Source organism: Dama dama, chromosome 14, assembly GCF_033118175.1.
Source record: "Dama dama isolate Ldn47 chromosome 14, ASM3311817v1, whole genome shotgun sequence".
Taxonomy (NCBI): domain Eukaryota; kingdom Metazoa; phylum Chordata; class Mammalia; order Artiodactyla; family Cervidae; genus Dama; species Dama dama.
In genome coordinates, this window is record NC_083694.1 from 41,081,345 (window position 1) to 41,104,362 (window position 23,018).

The 23,018-nt window shown below is 43.5% G+C and overlaps 1 protein-coding gene across 1 annotated transcript in view; it reads right to left on the reverse strand.

Annotated features, from left to right (window-relative positions):
* The window catches only part of SLC25A33 (solute carrier family 25 member 33), a 32,029-nt gene extending 9,367 nt beyond the window's left edge, over nucleotides 1-22,662 (reverse strand). Inside the window, exons 1-4 of the mRNA XM_061160462.1 lie at nucleotides 22,397-22,662; nucleotides 8,629-8,808; nucleotides 2,515-2,592; nucleotides 422-522 (exon numbers count right to left, since the gene is read on the reverse strand). Coding sequence (XP_061016445.1) covers nucleotides 422-522; nucleotides 2,515-2,592; nucleotides 8,629-8,808; nucleotides 22,397-22,452 — 415 coding nt within the window. The 5' untranslated portion in view covers nucleotides 22,453-22,662. The remainder of the gene's footprint in view (nucleotides 1-421; nucleotides 523-2,514; nucleotides 2,593-8,628; nucleotides 8,809-22,396) is intronic.
* Nucleotides 22,663-23,018: the final 356 nt, after the last annotated feature.

Genomic DNA, 23,018 nt, shown 5'->3' on the forward strand with positions numbered 1-23,018 from the left:
ACAAACCCCACGACAAGCCCCGAGCCTTCATCACAGAATCCAGCTGCTAAGGACAACTGTACACAGGGTGTGCTAGACACCTGGGAAGTCACAGAAAAAGCAGCTCAAAGTTTAGAAATAATGTAATAGAAAGACATGAAAACACATTAATATTCCTTTAAAAGATACATCACACTAACCAACATGTCATGAGAACAGGTCGAACTTAACGTGTCAATCTTAAGGCAGAATAAATGGAAGCAAGTTACAAGCTGTTCTCAAATACTCAGATTTTATCAATTCTAACATAAAGTTTCAGAAAAATGAGTTTAGGTGCAAAAGAAGCAGAGAGCTAATTTTTAACTCTTGGAAAGAGACCTTCTGGCACAACACACGCTTTAGGGAACTGAGGCATTCATGAGCACTCACTGGTGTAACACACCTGCAGAACCAGCTGAGAAAACGTGCACGATGTTGCTGTTTGGCACGAAGACGCCATTGAACTGCTCTTTGGCTTTGGAGTAGCAGGCGAAGTACACAGCCCTGTCAGAGCAAAGAGGGAACACGGTCAGGACATCTTGGGACACTGGCCCCATGCAACCTCTGACAAATTCAGGACTATGGGGAAGAGGTTAATAGGTAATCGGAAGCTTAACCTCATCTGGGTTCAAACCAAAACCTGCTGCGGGCGCCTTGGGGAAGCTCCCGCTTGTTCCTCCAGCAAGTAGTCTGTGATGATGGAAGTGCCCTAAACAACCGAGGAAGATGAGGTTTTGATAGTATACATATGAAGTCCATTCACACTCTTCATTCCGGATAAATGCCAATCCCTTTAAGCACCAACATATACTGTAACTGTTAAAATTTATAATATATTTCCAACATATATCACATGTGTCCTGTCTTATACCATAACAAGTATGTCACATGTAATTTGAACTTTTTTCCTGATGACTTGGCACCACATAGGAACACGTAGGCTTGCACACGTTTCCATAAAGGGCTCCCTCCACTGATGTGCTCCCCACCCCAGAATGGGACCACTGGAGGGGTGGCACCCCCTCCCACCCCGCCCCTGGCTCTCCAGTCTCCTCTGCCTGTCTGCTTTCCCCTTGTCTGTCTCCTCTCAGATCGGGGCTGAGGAGCAGAGCCTGCTTGTGGTTTTCCCTGCTCTTCACCAGCAATGCCAGGGAAAATGGCATTCTTTTTTTCCAGCTGGCCAATGGATCAATTGCAGAATGTATTTTTCAACCTAGGATGCTGACTACTTATCATGATTGTATTATAAAACTGTCTTTTTTTTTTTTTTTCCTAGGTTCCAACTGTTCTAAATGGGTGTGGTGGCCAAGACTCTATATCAGACTGACAGGCGTTACCAAGTTAAGCACTGTCCATGAGTAGAACGACTCCATGTTCTTCATCAACTACATATATGCAGCATGTCCATGTTCTCTTAATAATGCATGCCCTGCATAATCTCACAGGCTAGTACTTCCTGTATTTTCAATAGATTACACACACACAAGCTACAGAATTCTAAAGGAACAAAAGGGTTTAATGAGAATCTGCATATTTATGCTATCCTCAGGAAATCTGTGTATAAACTGGAGCACTGACCTGTAAGAATTCAAGAAGCTTTTAGTCTTTACTTCATATAAAATGACACTCTCATTTTTGTTATAAAGATTCTCCTTAAAGTCTATTGTATACGTCGATTCATGTACGTGTCCTAGCAGTCACACCCAACTCCCCTTTCCAGAAGGCAATTTCTAGAAGCAGTTTCTTACCTACTTTTCAGAGATACACTGCCCCCACCCCCCCACACGCAGAAACATTCATTCCCTTTCATATCCACACGTGTATCCTCTGCGTCAGTCCTGCCCAACAGAACTTCCTGCGGAGCTGGAAATGCTCTACGCCCACGGTCCCTTAGGCAAGGGCCACTAGCCACATGTGAACATTAAGTACCTGAAATGTGGCTGGTGAGACCGAGGAACTGACTTTTTAATTTTAATTAATTCAAGTAGCCCCATGTGACCAGTGGCTATTGTATTGGGACAGTTCAGCTCAATGTATTCAAATAAGCTTTAAAGAGAATTAAACCTTGTAACAAAAATGGGAATTTTTAAAAATACATAAAGTAAAACCTAGAAGCTTTTAAAATTTTTTCAGATGAGTGCTTCCAAACGCAAATTCTGATGTGGGTCTGAGATCCTGTCATTTAAATTAGCTCTTCGGTGATGCCACAGCTGCTGACCACACACCACACTTAGGAGGAGCAAACAGAGAAAGTTCTAGGTGACGGGAGCAGAATAATTTTCAACTTAAGAATACAACAACCAAGAACCTCTTTCTAACACACACACATTGAAAGACATACCAACAGTTAACACTACTTCTATACATCAGATGCATTTAGGATTCTCACACAGAAAAGGAAACTAGTCATCTAGCAGCGATGCCCCTCAGGTTACGAAAGGACTTGGTATATTACATAGTGTATGTTGTAGGCTAGCTGAAAGGTTCAATGCTTACCTTGATGGTGCAACTCCAACCAAATTTGGACCCAAGCCTCTAAAAAGTGACTTTGGTCCCTCCTTCTCCAAGATTGACCTAAATAATAAGAAAAGATGTATCTTTAAAATCCTTAGGCAAGGGCTATGCAAATTGATAAGTGGTCAATCTTCACATTAGCTCCTTGAATAAAGAACAGAATGTTTACAAAACCCCTAGGTCTTATCTGATTATATTACAATACAGAATCAGAAGACTGAAGAATACTCCTTTCATTACTACAGTGAAAAAACATGCTTCAAAATCTCTCTTGTCCACACAATAATGTTATGAGTATATAATAATGAGTAATGTTCAGGGTTTGCACAACATGCAGGCATTCTTGTAAGGCAAAAAGAGCACCTGACAGGTATCACAGAATCTTTTCCTTACTAGCAGGTATCAAGTCCAAGCCTTGTAAGTGACCCCAAGGTGCACTCTTGTCTGCAAGGCCCAGACTAACTCTCCGGTCATGCTGAGGGTCACATGAAGGAGCTCTGTTCACCACACTAGACAACTAGACAGCATACCTCACTACAAGTACAATGCACATTTCTTTCTTCATGGCATCTAGGGAAGGTCAAAGCAGTGTGTTTCAAATGAAACCTGGCCACACAATGGAATATCATTTGGTAATAAAAAGCAGAAGACTCTTCAGAGTCCCATGGATAGCAGAGAGATGAAATCAGTCAATCCTAAAGGAAATCAACCCTGAATATTCATTGGAAGGACTGATGCTGAAGCTCTCATACTTTGGCCACCTGATACGAAGAGCTGACTCATTGGAAAAGATCCTGATGCTGGGAAAGGTTGAGGGTAGGAGGAGAAGAGGGTGATAGAGGATGAGATGGTTGTGGCATCATCGATTCAATGGACATGAGTTTGAGTAAACTCTGGGAGATAGTGAAGGGCAGGGAAGCCTGGCATGCTGCAGTCCATGGGGTTGCAAAGAGTTGGACACGACTGATCGACTGAACAAAAGCAGCAATAAAAAGGAAGTACTGATGACTCACACAAGGAAGAAGCTTCAAAAAACATTAGGTTAAGTAAAAGCAGACACAAAAGGCCATATGTTGTATGATTTCGTTTAGATGAAATAATCAGGAGACAAGCTAATCGATAGAATAGTGGTTGGTTGTCTAGGGCTGTGAGTCTTGGGATGGGGAGTGACTGCAAACAGTGAGGGGATTTTTGCAGTGTGAAGGAAAAATCAAATTGTTGTCAAGGTTGCACAAAACTCTGTGAACATATTAAAACAGGTGAACTGTATGCATTTAGTGGGCAATCATATGGTACGTGAATTATATCTTAAGTGCATTTGGAAAAATTTTTTAACTGAATTTATTTTTTTATCAGGTCACACCTGATCCTAGTTCCGGATCAGGGATCAAACTGGTGCCTGCTGCAGTGGAAACACTGGACTGTCAGAGAAGTACTCTGAATTACATCTTAATAAAGCAGTTAAACCACGAAACCCAGAGACTCACTGAAGAAGTTCTAAAAGATGAAAGAAATATTGGCAGTAACAGTTTTCATGTTTTTGCTCTTGTGCTAAATCAATTGCTTAACAAAAGATAAATGATATAACTGGAATACAGACTGTGGATTAGTTATATCAATATTAAATTTCCTAAATTTGAAAACTGTACTCTGGTTTTAAGAGAACACTCTTTTCAAGGAAATAAATGCTTAAGAATGAAGGGTAAAGTCACATAATGTGTGTAACCTATTTTCAGATGGTTCAGGAAAAAAAAAAGTACGTATATAGAGCAAAAACAAGTAAACAAATGTGGCAAAATGTTTAACACAAGAGACCTGAGGTAGAGTACAAGCAAGGTATGTGCCCCGCTCCTGTCACTTTTCTTTAAGTTGGAAATCATTTCACAATAAAAAACTTTTAAAAATGAAAAAGCTATAGGTCATAGGTTACAAAAATACTGAACTCATCCTAACACTCTAAAGGAACGACATGTTTTACTGCATTTTCACACTGGCCAGAACCAAGCCACTTGGTCCTTAACAGAGACATCAGAATTTGGTGTTTTCAACTTTAAATTCTTTACTGCTAACTCTTTCTCAAAACAGGATTCAGCTTTAAAAAAAAAAAAAAACACGCTCTCTGGAAAAAAAACTCTCAAATAACCACACCTTGAAGTGACCTACATCTTATAGTACAGTATGTGAAAGCTTTCAAATGGTCAATACATTTAGAATTTCTTCAAGTTTAGGCTCTGTCTGTGGTCCCCACGACTGTTCACTGTGCCGCCAGCCCTAGGAGTCACTCAAACACAATTAAGGGTGTCTCTGGCTCCAGGAAGCTGGGAGCCACGCATCTATAATGCAGTGGGGGACTGGTGTCCTCAAGTGACTCAGGCCTTTTAAGAGCTGCAGAAAGGCTGTCTCCATAGTGACGCACGTTAACAGTGGGCAAAAAGTCAAATCTGTTACATAATTCAAACTTCTAACCTATCTGGATGTTTACAAAACTTTTCTGGAACAATCAAGTGCTTACTATAAATGGTATTCCTCAGCTTCAAAATAAAGCATGTGTAGGGCCCAGACTAAGTTTCCCACAGTACTATAAACTTTCATTTAGGAAAGAAATGCAGAAGGAAACTAGGATCTTGTCTGGAGTGTTTCGTTCTCTTCCCTCTTTTGGATCAGACTATGCATACCACAGATCAAGTTCCAAGACAAAGTTCTGAGTTGAAGCCATAAGCTTTTTTTTTTTTTTTTCTCCAGTGGGTAAAGCCATAAGCTTTTAAAAGAAAAACTACCTCACTAACATATTACTTTTCACATTAAAAAGGTATTTGAAAAAACAAAGTACCTGAAATAGTTTAAAGAACAAGAGTTTTGATTGGATAAAAAAATTTTTTTTAAAGAAGATTATGTCCTAAGACTTTTTAAGGCAGATACTTGAATAAATGGATTATTACCCTTTGGCAAATTTAACAGAGAGAGCCTAATTGTGTTAACATCTTGTCTTCAAGTAACTATATTCAAAATACAAAGGTAATCAGTGCTCCAATGGAGAATACCTTTTCTCTAATAGATTAACCTGAGACATAAGCAAACACTGATTTGCATTTGGAAAAACAAAATTCCTGTAAACAAATTCTGTTGTCTGTTAAGCCTTTAAATGTAGCACTTCCTGGAAGAATAAGACTGAAAATAAGCAGCTTAGTTTTAAATGAATAACATCTGACTATAGGCCACCAGGCTCCTCTGTCCATGGAATTCTCCAGCAAAGAATACTGGAATGGGTTGCCATTCCCTTCTCCAGGGGATCTTCCCAACCCAGGGATCGAACCTGGGTCTTCCACACTGCAGGCGGATTCTTCACTGTCTGAGCCACCAGGGAAACCCCCGATAAACCCAATGGCTTCTAATCGTGAACAGATGACTTGGTGGGCTCTGTGGCACAGAGAAGAGGCCTGGATCCCTGCTCTCAGTTCACCACTTCCCAGAAAAAGAGCCTGCTCAGTAGCCCCTCATCTCGGCTCGGCTCTAGCCTAGGGGTGATTAGTGGAAGAATCAGAGAGCACAGTCCAGTAATCCAGGTGGGTGAGGAGGGTGGTGGGGAAGCAAAGAGCAGTCATCTTCTATTAAACTATCCTAAAAGGCAATGCTTCTTAGGCTGGTACACTATCTGATGTAAGTACTGGGTAACATTCTGCTTTCAGAACTCAGTGACAAGAAACAACATACATCTACCCTGAGGAGCATGTGTGCTTTCTCCAGATGAGAGTTATGCAGGGTGACAGCCCCCCTTTTGCCTTCATTACCAGGAAACTCAGCTGTAAGTCTTATGTTTAAAAAGTACAGGAAGTAGGTATTACGATAGCAGCTAATATGGGTTATTCACGTGGCAGGGGGAGGAGCGGGTGTCAAGCTCTTCATATTCAGCATCTTACTGAGGTGTTACGTTCTCTTTGTCCCGCAGTCTTGCCGTGTGGCAGGCGGCATTCTCAGAGACTGGGGACACCTCAGTCTTCAAAACAAATCGAAGCCCCTACCTCTGGGGAACTTCTGTTCTGTGGGGGGGCCCGCAGGGAGAGAAAATAAACAATATAAATCAATACATTACAGTGTATGATGGATAGAGGTAAATGCTGTGGATAAAAACAGAGCAGGACGGAGAGAATGTGAAAGAAGGGCCTGGTTTTCAATAGCATGGTCACTGCAAGGCCTTCCTGTAAAGGGGGAGAGCTGAGAGGCAGCCATGCAGATAATGTCCAGCAGAGAGGCCCTGCTGTGGAATGTTCCAACGTTCTGGTCTTTTAAAGGGCCAGTAAGGAGGCCAGTATAGCCAAAATGGTTCAGGAGAGGGAAATTCAAGGAGGCGAAGCTTTTACTGAGAGCGAGAGCAGAAGGATCTCCTCTGCTTCGCTGAGAACAGCCTGAGGATGGAGCAGGGTGCAAGGTCTTCTGCCAGGCCAGTTAAGAAGATGGGTTGTCTTGCATGTGGTGTGGGTGCTGTTCATGTGTTTTAAAAGATGGAGAGGTGGTTTTTTTTTTTTTTTTTTTGGTTTACATTTTAGTAGATGTGTCCTAACACACTTGAACTAGAGAAACATTCCCATTTACCTTAGGGGTTTGGCCCCAGTGACACCCTTGACTTCCGGGTAATAGGTTCCCAGTTACAGTAAATAAATAAATCTACTAGTCATGCGAGATTGGCAAGTATGTAAGAGGAAGTTCACCTTGGATGTTAGCACAGCTGGCAAATTACCCCTGTTTCACTAGGTCCAAAGCACTCCAAGTTCCTCAGAAGCAAGACGTCACTGGAGACACTGCTATTGACTAGACTTATTAAAGGCGAACAGGGGACGGGGTGTCTTCTGAGCCGGTCTCTCTCCTTACTGACAGCAAAGCAGGCCTCCCATTTCAGTGCCCCACCTTTCCTGGCCTGCCCCTGACCTTCTGCATTTCGTGTCTCCACAATCCTTCTCAGCATTCAATTAAAAAAAAAAAAAAAAAAAGATCTGCCTTGAGTCTTGGCTATCAGTGACCTCTTTCTCTAGTTGGGACCTTGCCCTCAGCAGCTGGTGCTGCTGCCCAGTCGGGCCCGAGCTCGGATGTACCCTGGTACGTGTGTTTGGCGTGGGTGCCTGAATTACCCAGAAGTTGGCCTTACAAACAAAACGTACCTAAAAATAAATTAAGCACTTTCAAATCCATTCTACCTTATCTAAACTGTGACTGAACTCTGCCCCAAATTCAAAGCATTGTTGTTATGAAGACAGATCATCTCCATTTTATTGCATCTTTTTCTAACGCTTCCCCACTAAACATCCACACTGGTACACAGCTGTGTCTCTCTTGAACCCGCACTCTCCCGAAGATCAGTTTTAGAGCTCTGAGTAACATGTGGAGTCAAAGTCAGTCATCATTTTAAAGTTCTCTTTTAAAAGCAAAGGGTCCCTGAGCTAAAATGCAGACATTGCCAAGTACGCTTCTGAATTTCTGATTTTGCCTTAAGCATAGAGACTGATAAGCCAAATTCAACTTAAGAATATTCAGCAACTTGGTAAGCAACTGAAATATTTTAATACTGTAAAAACAGATAAAGTAGGTGGGTAGGCTAGGTATGAAACAAAAATTGTAAAGATCAGCTTACTAAACATATATTGTAGTTTTTCTATAAATGTAAAATTATTTTCAAATAAAAAGTAAAAAATTACAACATTTTGTTTCCATATTACTTCCTCTTAAAATATTCACAACACTTCTCTTGTGCAATTTTAAAATTCATTCTACAAGCCTTAGAGCTTCTCACTAGCACTCAAAAGACTTGGGGCAAGAGCAACACTCTGATGTAACAATTTAAACATGGATTGTTTTGAGTTTGCTTTGTTAGGTTTACTTTAACTGTCCCTGGATGGTGATCACATGCATGCCTGGAGCCCTGAGGCCAAGAGAGCAAAGTCTGAGTTAAAGATATTGGTATAGATACCTAGTTCTTAAATTTGGTCACAGCCTCTACAAACAGAACATCCCATCTGATGGGCCGCACAAACATTCTGCATTGACAGTGGGGGGGTGGGGGTGGGGGTGCCGGTGGCATGAGGCCAGAACCGGGACTGAACTTACTTCAGAACCTGTAAGAGTCCAGGCGTCACTGACGTTTGTCTCACCACCCCAGCTCCGCTGATGGTCCCCAGATGAACCTGAGGATAATAGACTGTCCGAAGAGCTAATCTTGAAGACTGCAACCTTGTCTTAATGACTTCTAGTGGACAAGTGAAAATAGCACCAACCGTGCCCCCACATCTGTAAGAAAGGAAATCACAACAGGATCAGAAAAGCTATACTGAGCTGTGCATACATGAAATGGGAAATGGAATTTTTCTCTATTAAAAAAAGAAAAAGAAAGGTACCTATGTTCATTTCATAATTAGAGCACACCATCAGGGTGGGACAAACGGAGAGAGCAGCATGGAAACATTAATACACTAACATATGTAAAATAGACAGCCAGTGGGAATTTGCTGACTGACTCAGGGAACTCAAACCAGGGCTCTGTGACAACTGAGAGGGGTGGGATGGAAAGGCTCAAAAGGGAGGAGACATATGTACACGTATGGCTTCATGCTGATGTATGGCAGAAACCAACACAATACAGTAATTATCCTTCAATTAAAAATAAATAAAGAAAAAAAACTGGTTGAAATCCCAGCAGCTAAAAAGATAACCACTGTTAACAGGTTAGTAGTACACCCTTCAGGGCTTTTCATTATTGGCTTTTTAACCTCACATCTTTTTCTTCTTATCTAGATATTATGAATGTCTTTCCATGTCAATATATATACACCTACATCACCATCATTTGCAATGGTTGCATCCTATTCTCCTATTCCTATCTATCAATGTATAATATTTTAACCTACTTCCTATCATTAGATGTTCACGTCATTTCCAATTTCACTCTCATGCTGCAATGAATATTCTAGAAAATATCTTTTCACGGTGAAATAAAAGTTATTCAGGTAATGCTACTATGTTGAAAATCAGTGTTTACTACAAATCAAATTTTTATTAAAATCTGACTAATTTGGACTCCACTGAAAATCAAACTAAAGCTTACCTTTTAATAATGAAGTCTGTGTGTTTCACTCAGAACTAATCAATTCATCCTCCAGAATTTCATTAGATGCATTGGCTCTGTGGGTCAGAGTTCCCTTAATGATCCTTCACAATTGGTTCATATAAAAATATTACCTGAACTTAAAATTTAAATATTTTCACCTATTTATCCTAATATACTGGAGAAGGCAATGGCACCCCACTCCAGTACTCTTGCCTGGAAAACCTCATGGACGGAGGAGCCTGGTAGGCTGCAGTCCATGCGGTCGCTAAGAGTCGGACAAGACTGAAGTGACTTAGCAGTAGCAGCATCCTAATATACAGTACGTCAAGGCTGTGTATTGCCACCCTGCACCCTGTGTATTGTTAACCCATATGCAAAGTACATCATGTGAAATGCCAGGCTGGGTGAATCACAAGTTGGAATCAAGAGAGTTGAGAGAAATATCAACAACCTCAGATATGCAGATGACACCGCTCTAATGGCAGAAAGTGAAAAGGAACTAAACAGCCTCATGATGAAAGTGAAAGAGGAGAGTGAAAAAGCTGGCTTAAAACTCAACATTCAGAAAACTAAGATCATGGCATCCGGGCCCATCATTTCATGGCAAATAGAAGGGGGAAAGTGGAAACAGTGTCAGACTTTATTCTCTTGGGCTCCAAAATCACTGCAGATGGTGACTGCAGCCATGAAATTAAAAGATGCTTGCTCCTTGGAAGAAAAGCTATGACAAATCTAGACAGCATATTAAAAAGCAGAGACCTTACTTTACCAACAAAGGTTCATCTAGTCAAAGCTATGGTTTTTCCAGTTGTCATGTGTGGATGTGAGGGTTGGACCATAAAGAAGGCTGAGAGCAGAAAAATTGATACTTTTGAACTGTGGAGTTGGAGAAGACTCTTGAGAGTCCCTTGAATAGCAAGGAGATCCAACTAGTCAACCCTAAAGGAAATCAACCCTAAATATTCATTGGAAGGACTGATGCTGAAGCTCCAATACTTTGGCCACCTGATGTGAAGAGCGGACTCACTGGAAAAGACCTTGATGCTGGGAAAGATTGAGGGGAGGGGGAGCAGGGGGTGATAGAGGATGAGATGGTTGGATGGCATCACTGACTCCACGGACATGAGTTTCAGCAAACTCCGGGAGACAGTGAAGGACAAGGAGGCCTGGCGTGCTGTAGTCCATGGAGTCACAAAGAGTCAGACATGACTTAGCAACTGAACAACAACAACAATCATAAAATAGCTATTTCTGTCTTTTCTTAAACAATAATGTCCATGAAACTGCATGTCTGGTGGGCTGGTTCTAGATAACAGTGTGCCAGTACCACCTGAAGCCACTCTTGCACCATCAGAGGTTCTTCTCTTTGGAGAAGATCAGAACACTGACGATCAGAACCTGCATCGTATTCATCTTTGTATCCCTGGCATTAAGATTCACAGGTTCACAAACAATATTTGTTCATCAGAAGAGGAATTACTAAACTACCCTGTAAGGAAGCTAAATGTTTGAAAACAGCACTTACTGTCTAGCTTCTATCACAGGCCAGAAGGCAGGAGCTGTGTACTGTATGTTCTTGCACTTGGTCAGAGCACAATACCAGCCAAACAGGTGGTTCAATAAAAATGAAACAGCAGAGGCATCTATGATTGGGAAAAGCAACAAGAAAGAGGAGGAACAGGCCTTGGCAAACACAGAATCTCTAAGTGAGCTTCCTGACTCAATGTAGGTGTTAAAAATCTGGAAGCGAACCCAGCCCCTCAGCCCCCAGGACAGGCCCTGAGGTAAGGGGTGAAGACAAGTTCCCAGGCAGCATTTTAAAACCAGAAGCCTATAGTTACAAATAGCAAGTAAAATCCTGATAACTAAGAGCTAGATAGACGCTACCAACTTATTTGCACTGCTGCCACCGATGAATGATTATTTTATGACAAGAATTCAACCCTCCAACAATCCTAGTAAGGTAGGACTGTTTAGCTTCAATTTACCACAAAGAGCCTGAATGTCAGAAAAAAGAGAACAACATACAGACTAGGGGAGCGGGGAGGAGAGGAAAACAGCCATTTGGGACTATGTAGGTAAACCTGCCTTGAAATCATGATGGTAAGAATACCCTAAACTGAGCTTTCACTGCCAAGTGCTGGAGTTCATTCCCTGGTTGGGGAACTAAGCTCGCACAAACTATGGCAAAAAAACAAATGTAAGACAAACAACAGAGCTGTCTCTTCAGCAGTGTTTGCTGAACTGTGGCCAAAACCCATCGAACACAAAGCCCCGCAGAGGATCTCAACCAGAACAGGAAGGGAGGATGGCAGGAAGGACTTGACCTGCGGGTGGGACAACTATCATGTAAGCTCCCGATTGTGCAGGGTGGTATCATCCTGACTTCACAGGGAACCTGGGTCTCGATGAGGTTTATATACTTTCTCAAAGCCACAAGTGCCTATGGGTCTCAACTGAAAACCAAATCCAGACCCTTTGTCTGTAAAGCCTGTGCTTCCCTCTATACTAAGGTATCCTCTCTGGGAGTATTACAGAAGGACAGGTGTTTATATATAGTTTGTTAAGCTAGTTCACACTATTTGCAATTCACAGTTAAAATGGAAAATTGTCAATTAAGACAACTAGGACTTATAACTTTAATGTGTTTTTCAGTATGAAGAAAAAATCCTGAGCCCAACTGAATGTTGGTTGATATAATGTGCTCCGAGCACAGAAATATTTCTAAAGAAAATGGGATATAATAGGGAGTGTTTAAAAACAAACAAACAAACAACAAAAAAAAAAACACTTCCAAACCTGTATCGATTCATGTAAAATAAATTGCTCTCAATCTATTACAATAAAAACTAGGTGATGATTCCATGTTGCTGAAAAAAAAAAAAACCAAACCAGAGCTTGCGGTAAATTCTTGCATCAGAAAGTCAACAAGTTCCAATAAGACACGGGTCAACCACTTTTGCCTTGTCCCCAGGTCAGCCGTGCTTCTTACCTTGGCCAACTGTTGTCTACACGGATGCCACTGGTCAGAGGACAGCCTGCAGAAGTGCTAAGCAAATACCCGCTGACAGCAAGCTGGTCACCTCCTGGGTGGGGGTGGCAGGCCACACTCGCTCCACAGCCACCATTCTGTATGTTACACACCCACGTGCCCAGGGCAGAGGGCCAGGTGGTGAAAAGACCCTGGCCTCCTCCAGGGGCAAACTGAGGGTCTCCACGTGCCTCTCCTACAAGAGGGGTGACGCCGCCCCATGGCATCCCAGGAAACAAATACAAAGTGCTGGGAAAGCACTGCAAACTGTAGAGTGAGTGTGGTAAGAAGTAACTGCTCAGGAGCTAAGTCCCTCCTCATCTACCAGGAAAAAACACTTAAATGAAAATACCCAAAGGATATTTAATTAGAAGAAAAAGGTTCTAACATTACACTAAATTGTCCAAAAGAAGTGTCTTCCCGAAATTTAAGACATTCCATAGCAGAATTTTAAAAGCTAATCTTTCTGGGACTTCCCTGGTGGTCCCGTGGTTAAGAATCTGCCTTGCAGGGCAGAGGACGTGGTCGGGGAACTAAGATCCCACATGCCTCAGGGCAACTAAAAACTCGGGTTCTGCAACTATTGCACGTTGCAATAAAAACCCAGCACAGTCAAAAAGAAAAGTTAATTTTTCGGTTCAACTGCTTTTTCTTTCTTCATGAACCAAACACACAGGACATTCATCAGTCTGAGGAGACAGTAGACAAAAGGAATCAAAATACTGACTTCTCTGAGATTGGCTTTCCAAATTCTCTAAGGATATTTAATGAGGTTGAGTCCAAAGCACTTAACAATACAACAAATTATATTCTTTGTAGAAAAAAAGGCCCTGTCAATTCTCAATTCTTCAATGCAAAGACCTTCCAAGTTAGCCCAACTCCTCACCATGGTCAATTACCCAGGATGAAGCCCCATCGCCAGCGACTCTGCCGAAGGTATTAATATTAACCGAGCTTTTCAGGAATCTCCGGTTAGAAAGGGTGGAGACCTCAGCTCTGCCTGCCAGTCCTCCCCAGCCCTTGCCAGTACTTCTTTTCAGCTGTTCTCCACCGAATCCCGCCTCTCCTATCCTTTCAGTTTTTCAAATTTAGTCCCCTAGAACTTCAGTCTCAAATCTGATTCACAACTTGCCTCTGCCACTGCCAGCTAGACTGAGGGGACTTGGTCTGCTCTTTCACCTTTTCTCCATTCCCATCCTTTTGGGGCTCTCTGGGCACAAGTCTAGGTCTAGCAGTGGGTCCACCAGGCTACGTGTTACGTATACTGGGGGCCTCATCAAGTGTCATGAGTCAGTGTAAATGGTATGCAGGCCTCCTTGGGGCGCTGCTCAGTTCCACCAAGAGCCCCGTCACTGAGAAGCCCTGTATTCAGACCACCAGCCGTCCACCCCCCCACCTCCTTCTGGCCTGAGAACCTTGCTGGCAGCACTAGGTGTGTCCTTCCTTCCTCTGGTCCTCCAACTCCTTGACATTAAGCCAACGGGGCCCACTAGTGTCCTTCCACGCCCACCATGAGGCAACAAGACTGCCACTTGGTAGGAAGTCACCCTGAGCCCTCCCCAAGCACGCCACAGCGGTCCCTTCTCATCCTGCTGGCGCTGGCTGATAAGGCAGCAGCCGTCTCCCTGCAGGAAGCCTCTGGACAGAGAACAAGGTGCCCACCTCTCAGCCTCACAACCGCCCTCAACCTCCAGCACAGAACAGTAGGGGCTGGTGACAGGGATGGGAACAGTGACAGGCACAGCCTCTCTCAGCACTCCACAGGCCACAACGCTGACAACTATAATCTACAGCCTTTCTGCTCTGCGTATGCAGCCTCGGATGCAGTGGTCGACGGCTGTCCTCCTCCTAAGTCTCAGAATAGGTTCAGCTGAGGGCCCGGGTAGCCGATGCTCAGACAGCAGGGAAAGTCACACTGGACCTGGAGTTTCATGGTGACACAGTGCTGGCCCCACACAGTTGGGCAACTGACTAATTCTGATTGGACACCCGTATTTTAGGCGACTAACCTCCGAAGTGGGGAAATGCTCTAAAAGGCATGCAAAGATCCACGGCATACAGGAAGAAAGTATTACACTAAAAAATAAAATTTCATTGTATTTAGAATCACCGCCATTTAACTTCTATTTCATCTTTGTGTTTTATAACAGGTATAGAATTAATATGTTAATATAAATATACATGGGGATGCGCACAAACATTTTCATCACAAGCTTGTATGATCAGTCTGAAGACCACTCTTCTAGACCAGTGGTCTCAGCCAGGATGATGCTGCCCTGGCTCCAGTGACATCCTGCAAGGCCTGGAGACACTTTTGGTTGCTGAACTTGGGGGAGGGGTTACTAGCACCTAGGAGCTGGAGGCCAGGGACGCTGCTAACATTCTACAATGCACAGGACAAGCCTGACCTCTAAACAATTGTTTGGCTGAGCTTGAGAAACCCGGCTCCAGATCAGTAAAATGGACAGTGTGTGTATTTGAAGGCGGTATAACCAACGTGGAGTACTGTCCCCAGCATCCATTCCTGCTTTCTCTGTCCCAAATTTCTTAAGTCATATGGTTTGGACAGGCTTCCCTGGTGGCTCAGCTATAAAGAACCAACCTGCAATGCAGGAGATGCAGCAGGAGACGGGTTTGATCTCTGGGTTGGGAAGATCCCCTGGGGAAGGAAATGGCAACCCACTCCAGTATTCTTGCCTGGAAAATGCCATGGACGGCTCATGGGGTCACAAAGAGTCAGACACGACTTGAGCCACTAAACAACAAATAGTTTGAATGGGATTAAACCCATTTCTAGTTTAGTCCTAACTCACTTAATCAACATAAAGCCATGTCATCTGTTCAAAGACTGCACATGATTCAGCCCAAGATAAGTGGCGTAATTCCCTGGGGAGCAATACCGCTTTAGCGCTGGATGCACGTCCAAGTTGGTCCAGTCAGAGTTAAGCTCAAGGCTTGTTCAATGGAGGAGAACAAGCTGAGAGGTGCTGGAAACCATTCTGTGTTCATGCAGGGGCCAACCTTGGAATCAAGCAGATATTTCTGGAAAGCAGAGCAGTCATTGAGGGGTCCCACAGTGACACTGTTGAGCTATTTAGGTAAGCCCTCCCTGAAGCCTGTGCCCACTCTAAAATTTGGGTGTACATGCCAACAATCAAGGCAGCTGGAAGTGACTTTGATTTACTACTTATAACTGAAAGTCTCCCAAATGAGCCTAGTCAATTAAAAAAAAAAAATTATACCCAAGTCTCATGAAAGTACTTAAAGGGATTAACTATTATCAGCAATCTTTTAAAACATGCTGAGGACTTGTGTTTCCAGTGGGCTATGTTTCTATGGCTATGAGGAAACTCCCTGGATATTAATTTAATTTCGCTCCTAAAATCCTGCTCTAGTCATGGATACCAAAGCCACAGACCACTGGACTATTCCATACCCAATACCCAATACCTCTGGGATATTCCATTCAGTGAAACCATCCCAAGGGCTTGAACAGGGCAGCAGAAAGGCCATGAATAGCAGTTAAATCATACATGTCTCAGAGTAGCAACAAGAGGCTCTCTGAAATCTATCTGCCCGATTTTCTAAAACAAAACAAAACTTACGACCTGTATTTTTCTGCACCTTTTTCTTCTTTTACTACTTGTCCTTCCCTTCCCCCTCATTCTCTACCTTCTTTCATTCTTCTTGTTCAGAACTGAAGTCTCCTGTTTATTACATAAAGATGTATTTAACTGTTTATCTTTACCCACGTAGGCCCTGCTTGTTATTTTTCTAAAGCCTGTGGATTAGGCTCCTCCCCTCTACTTTACAGCAGAACAAAGCTAAGCTGGACCATTACTACTACAAGACATACACTAAATTTTTTTCTATAGTCCTTATGTGATCAAAGATGAATTTTTACCTTTTAATACATTTTTACCCTTTAACACTGAGTTGCAAGTAACAAAGAGAATTTTAAAACCTAGACGTTTTCAACAAAAAACTGTTTTCTATACATAGACTCACTCAATTTAGACACTAAAGCCAAGACCAAAACACTCTTTATTATTACTGCTACCCAACTGACAGTAAACTGGTTTCCAGACTCACAGCTTATACCTAACTACAATATGGATTCTACTGACTAATAACATGGCCAGAGACCCTGTGATCCCTAAATTCGGAGCCTTTGATAATTTCTCCTTTTCATCTGCTACCTCTATAGTCACTACCTGAAAAAAAAGGAATGCCTCTTTACACATAATTTTCTGGAATGTTTTATTTGAATACTTAGCACAAGACTTAGAAGATTTTGATTATGCAAATTCTGTGGTCACTCAGTAAAAGCAAAATGCTTCTTTTTGGATGCAGCTAACTATCCTTTAGATGCTATTTTCTATATCCTACCTCAATTAGGAACAAAAAATGAAGTAGCAGCCCAACAAAAAACTCTACAGTGGACTTCCATGGTGGTACAGTGGATAAGAATTCGCCTGCTAATGCAGGGGACAGGAGTTCGATCTCTGGCCCAGTTAGATTCCACGTGCCGTGGGGCAGCTAAGCTCAGCTTAGCTGCTGAGGCCCTGGCTCTAGAGAACTACTGAGCTCCCTTGCTCTAGGGCCCATGCTCCACAACAAGAGAAACTCCCTGCTCAGTGCAACTAGATAAAAGTCTGTGCACAGCAACAAAGACCCAGTGCAGACAAAGATAAATGAGGGCTTAAAAAACAACTTTACAGTACTTTCTGAAATTGAAGAGAATCAGTATCTTTTATAAACACACAAATCCAAAATGTTACCTTATGCTAGTGCAGTTTCAGCAAATTTTACTACAGAGCCATGTTTATAATTACAAATACAGTAGTGCTTTTCTTTATTTGGGACAATTAACAGGCTACACACCTCCAGGTTAGATGCACAATACCTTTTACTCATCCAGTTACTTGTTAAACAAGTAGCAATGATGTTCTCTAACACTTGGGGGTTACTGTATTTGGGATGGATCAGTGAAGAAAACAGACACGGCTGCTACCTGTGAGGCTTAAACTTACATGACGCTTAAATTTTAATAGGAATCTTTCATCCAAACATAATACATTAAAGAAAAAAATGTTGCATGTATGAAATACACTGGAGAAAATCAATTTACAGCCTTAGTATACTTATATAAGCCTTATATAAAATACATGGGCACACTATATTTGTCTTATCAAAGCTTCTTTAATCACTGCAAATAAATCATGCATCTTCTCTATAAGGTTCCTTAGCAAATATATTAACGTATGCCTAATGAAAGTGAAAGTTGCTTGGTTGTGTCCGACTCTTTGTGACCCTATGGACTATACAGTCCGTGGAATTCTCCGGGCCAGAATACTGGAGTGGGTAGCTGTTTCCTTCTCTAGGGGATCTTCCCAACCCAGGGATCAAACCCAGGTCTCCCACATTGCAGGTGGATTTTTTACTGTCTGAGCCACAGGTGAAGCCCAAGAATACTGGAGTGGGTAGCCTATCCCTTCTCCAGCAGATCTTCCCGACCCAGGAATTGAACCAGGGTCTCCTGCATTACCGGTGGACTCTTTACCAACTGAGCTATCAGGTATGCCTAATACTTCAAAGCTAACACTTAGCCGATACAGATTAAACCTGCAGGGACAGGGACAGTACAGAGTAGAACAGGTGACAGCTGTCCGCAATGAGGGGCAAGACTGAACTGTGAACATATCTTAGATTATATTACTTTTAAAACCTTAAAGACATACATATCCCCATTAAAGTACAGTTTAAAGGCCCTGTAAATACATTTAATGACAAGAGAAAACACCATGCCATAAAAATAAGACCTAAAGCGTATAATCCAGGGCATCAAGCTCTAATCTAAGGACAGCTTAGTAGAGCTATTTCAGGTGCTAAGTACTCTCCTGAATGCTGCTTGTTCACAACCAGAACCACCAAGTCATTCCACATATGTGTGCTCAGTCGCTCGGTCATGTCTTCCTCTTTGCAGTCTTATGGAGCACAGCACTCCAGGCTTCTCTCTCCAAGGGATTTTCCAGGGAAGAATACTGGAGTGAGCTGCCAAGCCCTCCTCTAGGGATCTTCCCGACCCAGGGACTGAACCTGCGTCTCCCGTGTCCCCTGCACTGGCAGGCAGATTCTTTACCTCTAGCACCATCTGGGAAACCCAAGTCATTCCATAGGGAAAGTTTAATAGATTTTTCTCTGTCATGAGGCCTACACATGCAGGGGCTACTTTGGAGGATTTCCGTGTTTCTCTTAATGGGATGGGTTTAAATAGTAGAAAAGGAATGATAGGTTTTGTTAGGTAGTAACAATAAAATTGGTTTAGGTTTTTCCTTTTGACAATGCCGCCCAGATTTTGGGATAGGAGAGAAGGCAGAAAACAGTAGAATCCCTAAAGATGCTAAAGTGAAAGTGTTAGCTGCTTAGTGAGGTCTGATTCTTTGCGACCCCATGGACTGTAGCCCACCAGGCTCCTCTGTCCATGGAATTCTCCAGGCAAGAATACTGGAGTGGGTTGTCATTCCCTTCTCTAGGGGATCTTCCTGACCCAGTGATCAAACTCAGGTGTCCTGAATTGCAGATTCTTTAGCATCTGAGCCACCAGGGTAGCCAGAGACATTAAAAACCAACATAAACGAATGAGGTTTGCTCACACAAAGTACCCACCCTAGGAGATGGCTTATGAAGGTGCTGGTAGCTATCAAATCTTAAAAATGTGTTTTGACTCAGCAATTGTACATACCATGATCACAGTTTACCCTCAGGAAATAATCAGATGACTACACAGGTACACATAAAGATGTCCAGTTTATAATGGCAAAAATTAGCAATGAGGACTTCCCTGGTCATACAGTGGATAGCAATCTGCCTGCCTATGCACGGGGAACGGGTTCAATCTCAGGTCTGGAAGAGTCCACATGCCATAGGCAACTAAACCCCAAGGGCCACAACTACTGAGCCCAAGCTTTAGAGCCTGCCCTTGAGCAGAAGCCACCGTAATGAGAAGCCTGTACATCATAGCTAGAGAGTAGCCCCCACTTGCTGCAACTAGAGAAAGTACTCGCAGCAATGAAGGCCTAGCAGAGCCAAATATAAAATGAATTTCAAAAAAATGAGCAATGAGAGGTCAGAAAGAAATTATGTAATCAGAATAAATTAGGTAGCCCTGTCATATATGATGGTAACAGCCTCATTGAACTCCTGCCACTGGGCTTGGAAATGTTTACATTCTTCACTGCAACCACGGAACAGTGAGGGTTGATTAGAATTCTATTCAGAGAATTCATTACCATGCTGCCATCAAAACTCAACATATTTCTAAGGAGAAAGCAACACATAAAGAAGAGGAGCCCATTTTAAAATTAACTATGAAATTACCTTTGGTGCATATATAGATGCACACAGACCTGATTCTGAAGTGCTTATTTCTAGCTGTTGGTTTGTGGGTGGTTTCTCCTTCAGTTCTCCTCTTTCTTAAAGGGCAACGCTATACTAAAAAGATGACTATTAATAAAAACCTGACTATTACAGGTTAATTTAGGAGCATTTTTGCCTCTGCAAAGAACCCATGAAACTGTTTCTAATAATGTGGGAAATTTAAAAGACTATATGAGTTGTTTTGTGTGTAGTTTTTATTTTCCAGGATCAAAAATTAATTTTCAACTATTCATAAGTCTGTTAGACCTGGTAAAAACATTAACTCAGTATCATCAATTAGTGATAGCATTAAACTTGTTTGATGTTAGTTTCCAATAGCTATTCAATAAATAGGAGAAATGCGACAGAGTCTACATTAAAAAGCAGGGTCTCTGACTTCTTTTCAAAAGCAGTAAACTCAGTTCTCTGGAAAGAGGGCAGCTTAACAGTGGAAGCTAGTTACTTTGAGCAAAGCAACACAGCCTTGCAACAGACAGGGTGGGACCACTGCACTGCCTGATTTCAACTGCATGATACACCCACCCATTTGATATTTTAGCTCCTTTAATGTTCTTCCCTAAAAGAACTGGAAGCACTGTATTTTAGGCTAGTGGGAATGAGTCAAAATCCAATTAGCTACTCTGAAAGCATCCTTTTCAAACACTTATTTTCTTTCTTGCAGATCAGCAAGGAATCTTGAACTGCTAATGAAGGAATAGAAACCTGTTAAATACAATGGCCCCAGGCACCACCCTAATAAACTCCACCGTTTTAATCAGTTCAGAGCTGTGATGGCTAATGCAGTTTTCCTCCATCACAAGCAAAGAGGCTGGTGCTCCAGTAGGAGAATCAGCAGCCAGAGGGCACTGTGAAGGGCGCGTTGGGAGCTTCAAGTCGACAGGGGAATAGATTACGCAGCCAGCCTCACAGAGGCTGCTCCAGAGCAAGGGACTCACTGGGTTCAGAATACAAGCATTAAAAAAAAAAAAAAAAAAAAAAAAGACCACCTCACTAGAAACAGTAAATCAAAATCACTGAGAATAAAATAATTTTAAAAAAATCTCTGTTAGCTTGAGAAATGACTTTAATAACATGGCCAACTTGTTTAAAATCCTCCAGAATGACAAATCAATATTCTGTCTTAATTTAGGAACAGGGCCCCCTCCCCAAACCTTGTGTTACTTTCAAAACAAATCTCAAAGGAAAGATGAAGCAAAATGAGGGAAGGGCAGAAAAGAGATGAATGAGAAAGCATGCCTATGTCTGAAGAACAGTCAAATTTTCTGACGGGAGAAACAAAGTACCTAGGTAAACAACTACAATAAAAAGTACCAAAAAACTCAGGAACACTCTCATCAAGGGTATTTTTGCAGACAAATGCTTAACCACTGCTTGTTTGTAATAAGGAACATATCCGGGTAGCAACCAAAACACAAAACTACAACTAAAATACTCAAAACAATAGGATAAGTGCTACTTCATGTAGAACTGTCCTACACTTAAAAATGGCTGTGCCAGGCCTGTGAGGTCCTTAAACAAGACTCCAAACATCTAGAAGACTCCAAAAGGACCCAAAGGCTGTATTGAAAGAAAACAAATCACTAATATAAAACATTTTAACTTCTATTTTCCGAAAAACAAAAACACCAGCTCCCCTCCTAACCTCCCTAAAAATACGTTGCCGCCACTGACGATCCGCCAAACGATGTTTTCAAAACAAGGCACATCTTTGAATAACGTTGTTTCTGGCGCTCCAACCAGCAGGTGAGAAGCGTTTCAACACACCTTCTCACTTGATCCTGCGGTCCCCCATCAGCCCTCCCACCGGTTGCTGACCCCAGCATCACGGTTCACCAGCACTTATCAGGCTCCTGCTGATACCCAATACCGGCATCTCTACCTTAAGAACTCGTCCCTGCGCTACCCTGAGGAACTCCCGGGCCACATTGAGCATCTCCAAGCCCGCCTAGGGCCTTCGGGAAAAGGCCTTGGGGGAGAACTCTGAGGTCGCTAAGGGCAGCGTGGCCAGACAGGACCGCCGAGCGACACTCGTCAGACCAGCCACTAATTGTTTAAGAGAAGAAACAGGAGGAGACGCGGCGGGGATGGGCGTGGGCGCCGCGTAAAACCACCGTCGGGGGATGTGGTCTGGAGCGGGACAGGCCCCGCGCCCCTCGGGCCTCCCCGCTGCCCCATCGCCCGGACTTCCTCCTTCGAGAGCCCGCATTTCAGCCCGGGCAGGGCTGGCAGCCGGCCCCGGTGCACCGAGGGTGCGGGGCGCGGCAGAAGGGCTGGGGCGTGGGGTCGGGCCGGTAACTCACCCGCCGGCGAAGAGGTGAAGCAACGTGTTCTCCTTCTGCTGAGTCCCCGTCGCCATGGCCGCGCCGGCTCCGCGGCCCGCAGCCGCTGGGTGCCGCGGGCTAGAGGCGGCTCGACCGAGGCGCGAGGTAGTCGCTCCGCTCTCCCGGCTGCCCTCAGGCGGCCTCCGGTGCCGCCTCCATGCGCGCGCAACCCCGCGACCGGCTCCCTCAGCTCGCGCCCTCGGCCGCGTGGCTGGAGGCGCCTCAACCGGCCACTGCAGCCCGAGCGCGGCAGCCAGCGGGAACCAGGCGCGCGGCTGTCACGTGCGGGGGCCGGGTCGTGACGTCATTCGGCGGCGCGGGCTCGGGGCGGTGCGCGACGGGGGTGTGGGCCCGGATTCCGCGCGGCTATTGGTCAGAGGGCGGACCTGGGCGGAGCGACTGCGCAGCCCGGGAGGGAGAGAAGGGTGGGAGCCGCGGGAGCCAATGCTCTTGGAGTGAGAACCGGCTAAAGCTGCCTGGTCTCTGATCCGGGAGGCTTAGAAACTGGGATTGGTGGAACCCAGCGAGACCGTGAGCCTGGCCTTTATTCATTTTTTATAGTCGTTTACTTTGTGATACTTAAAGTGTGTAAAAAAGTATA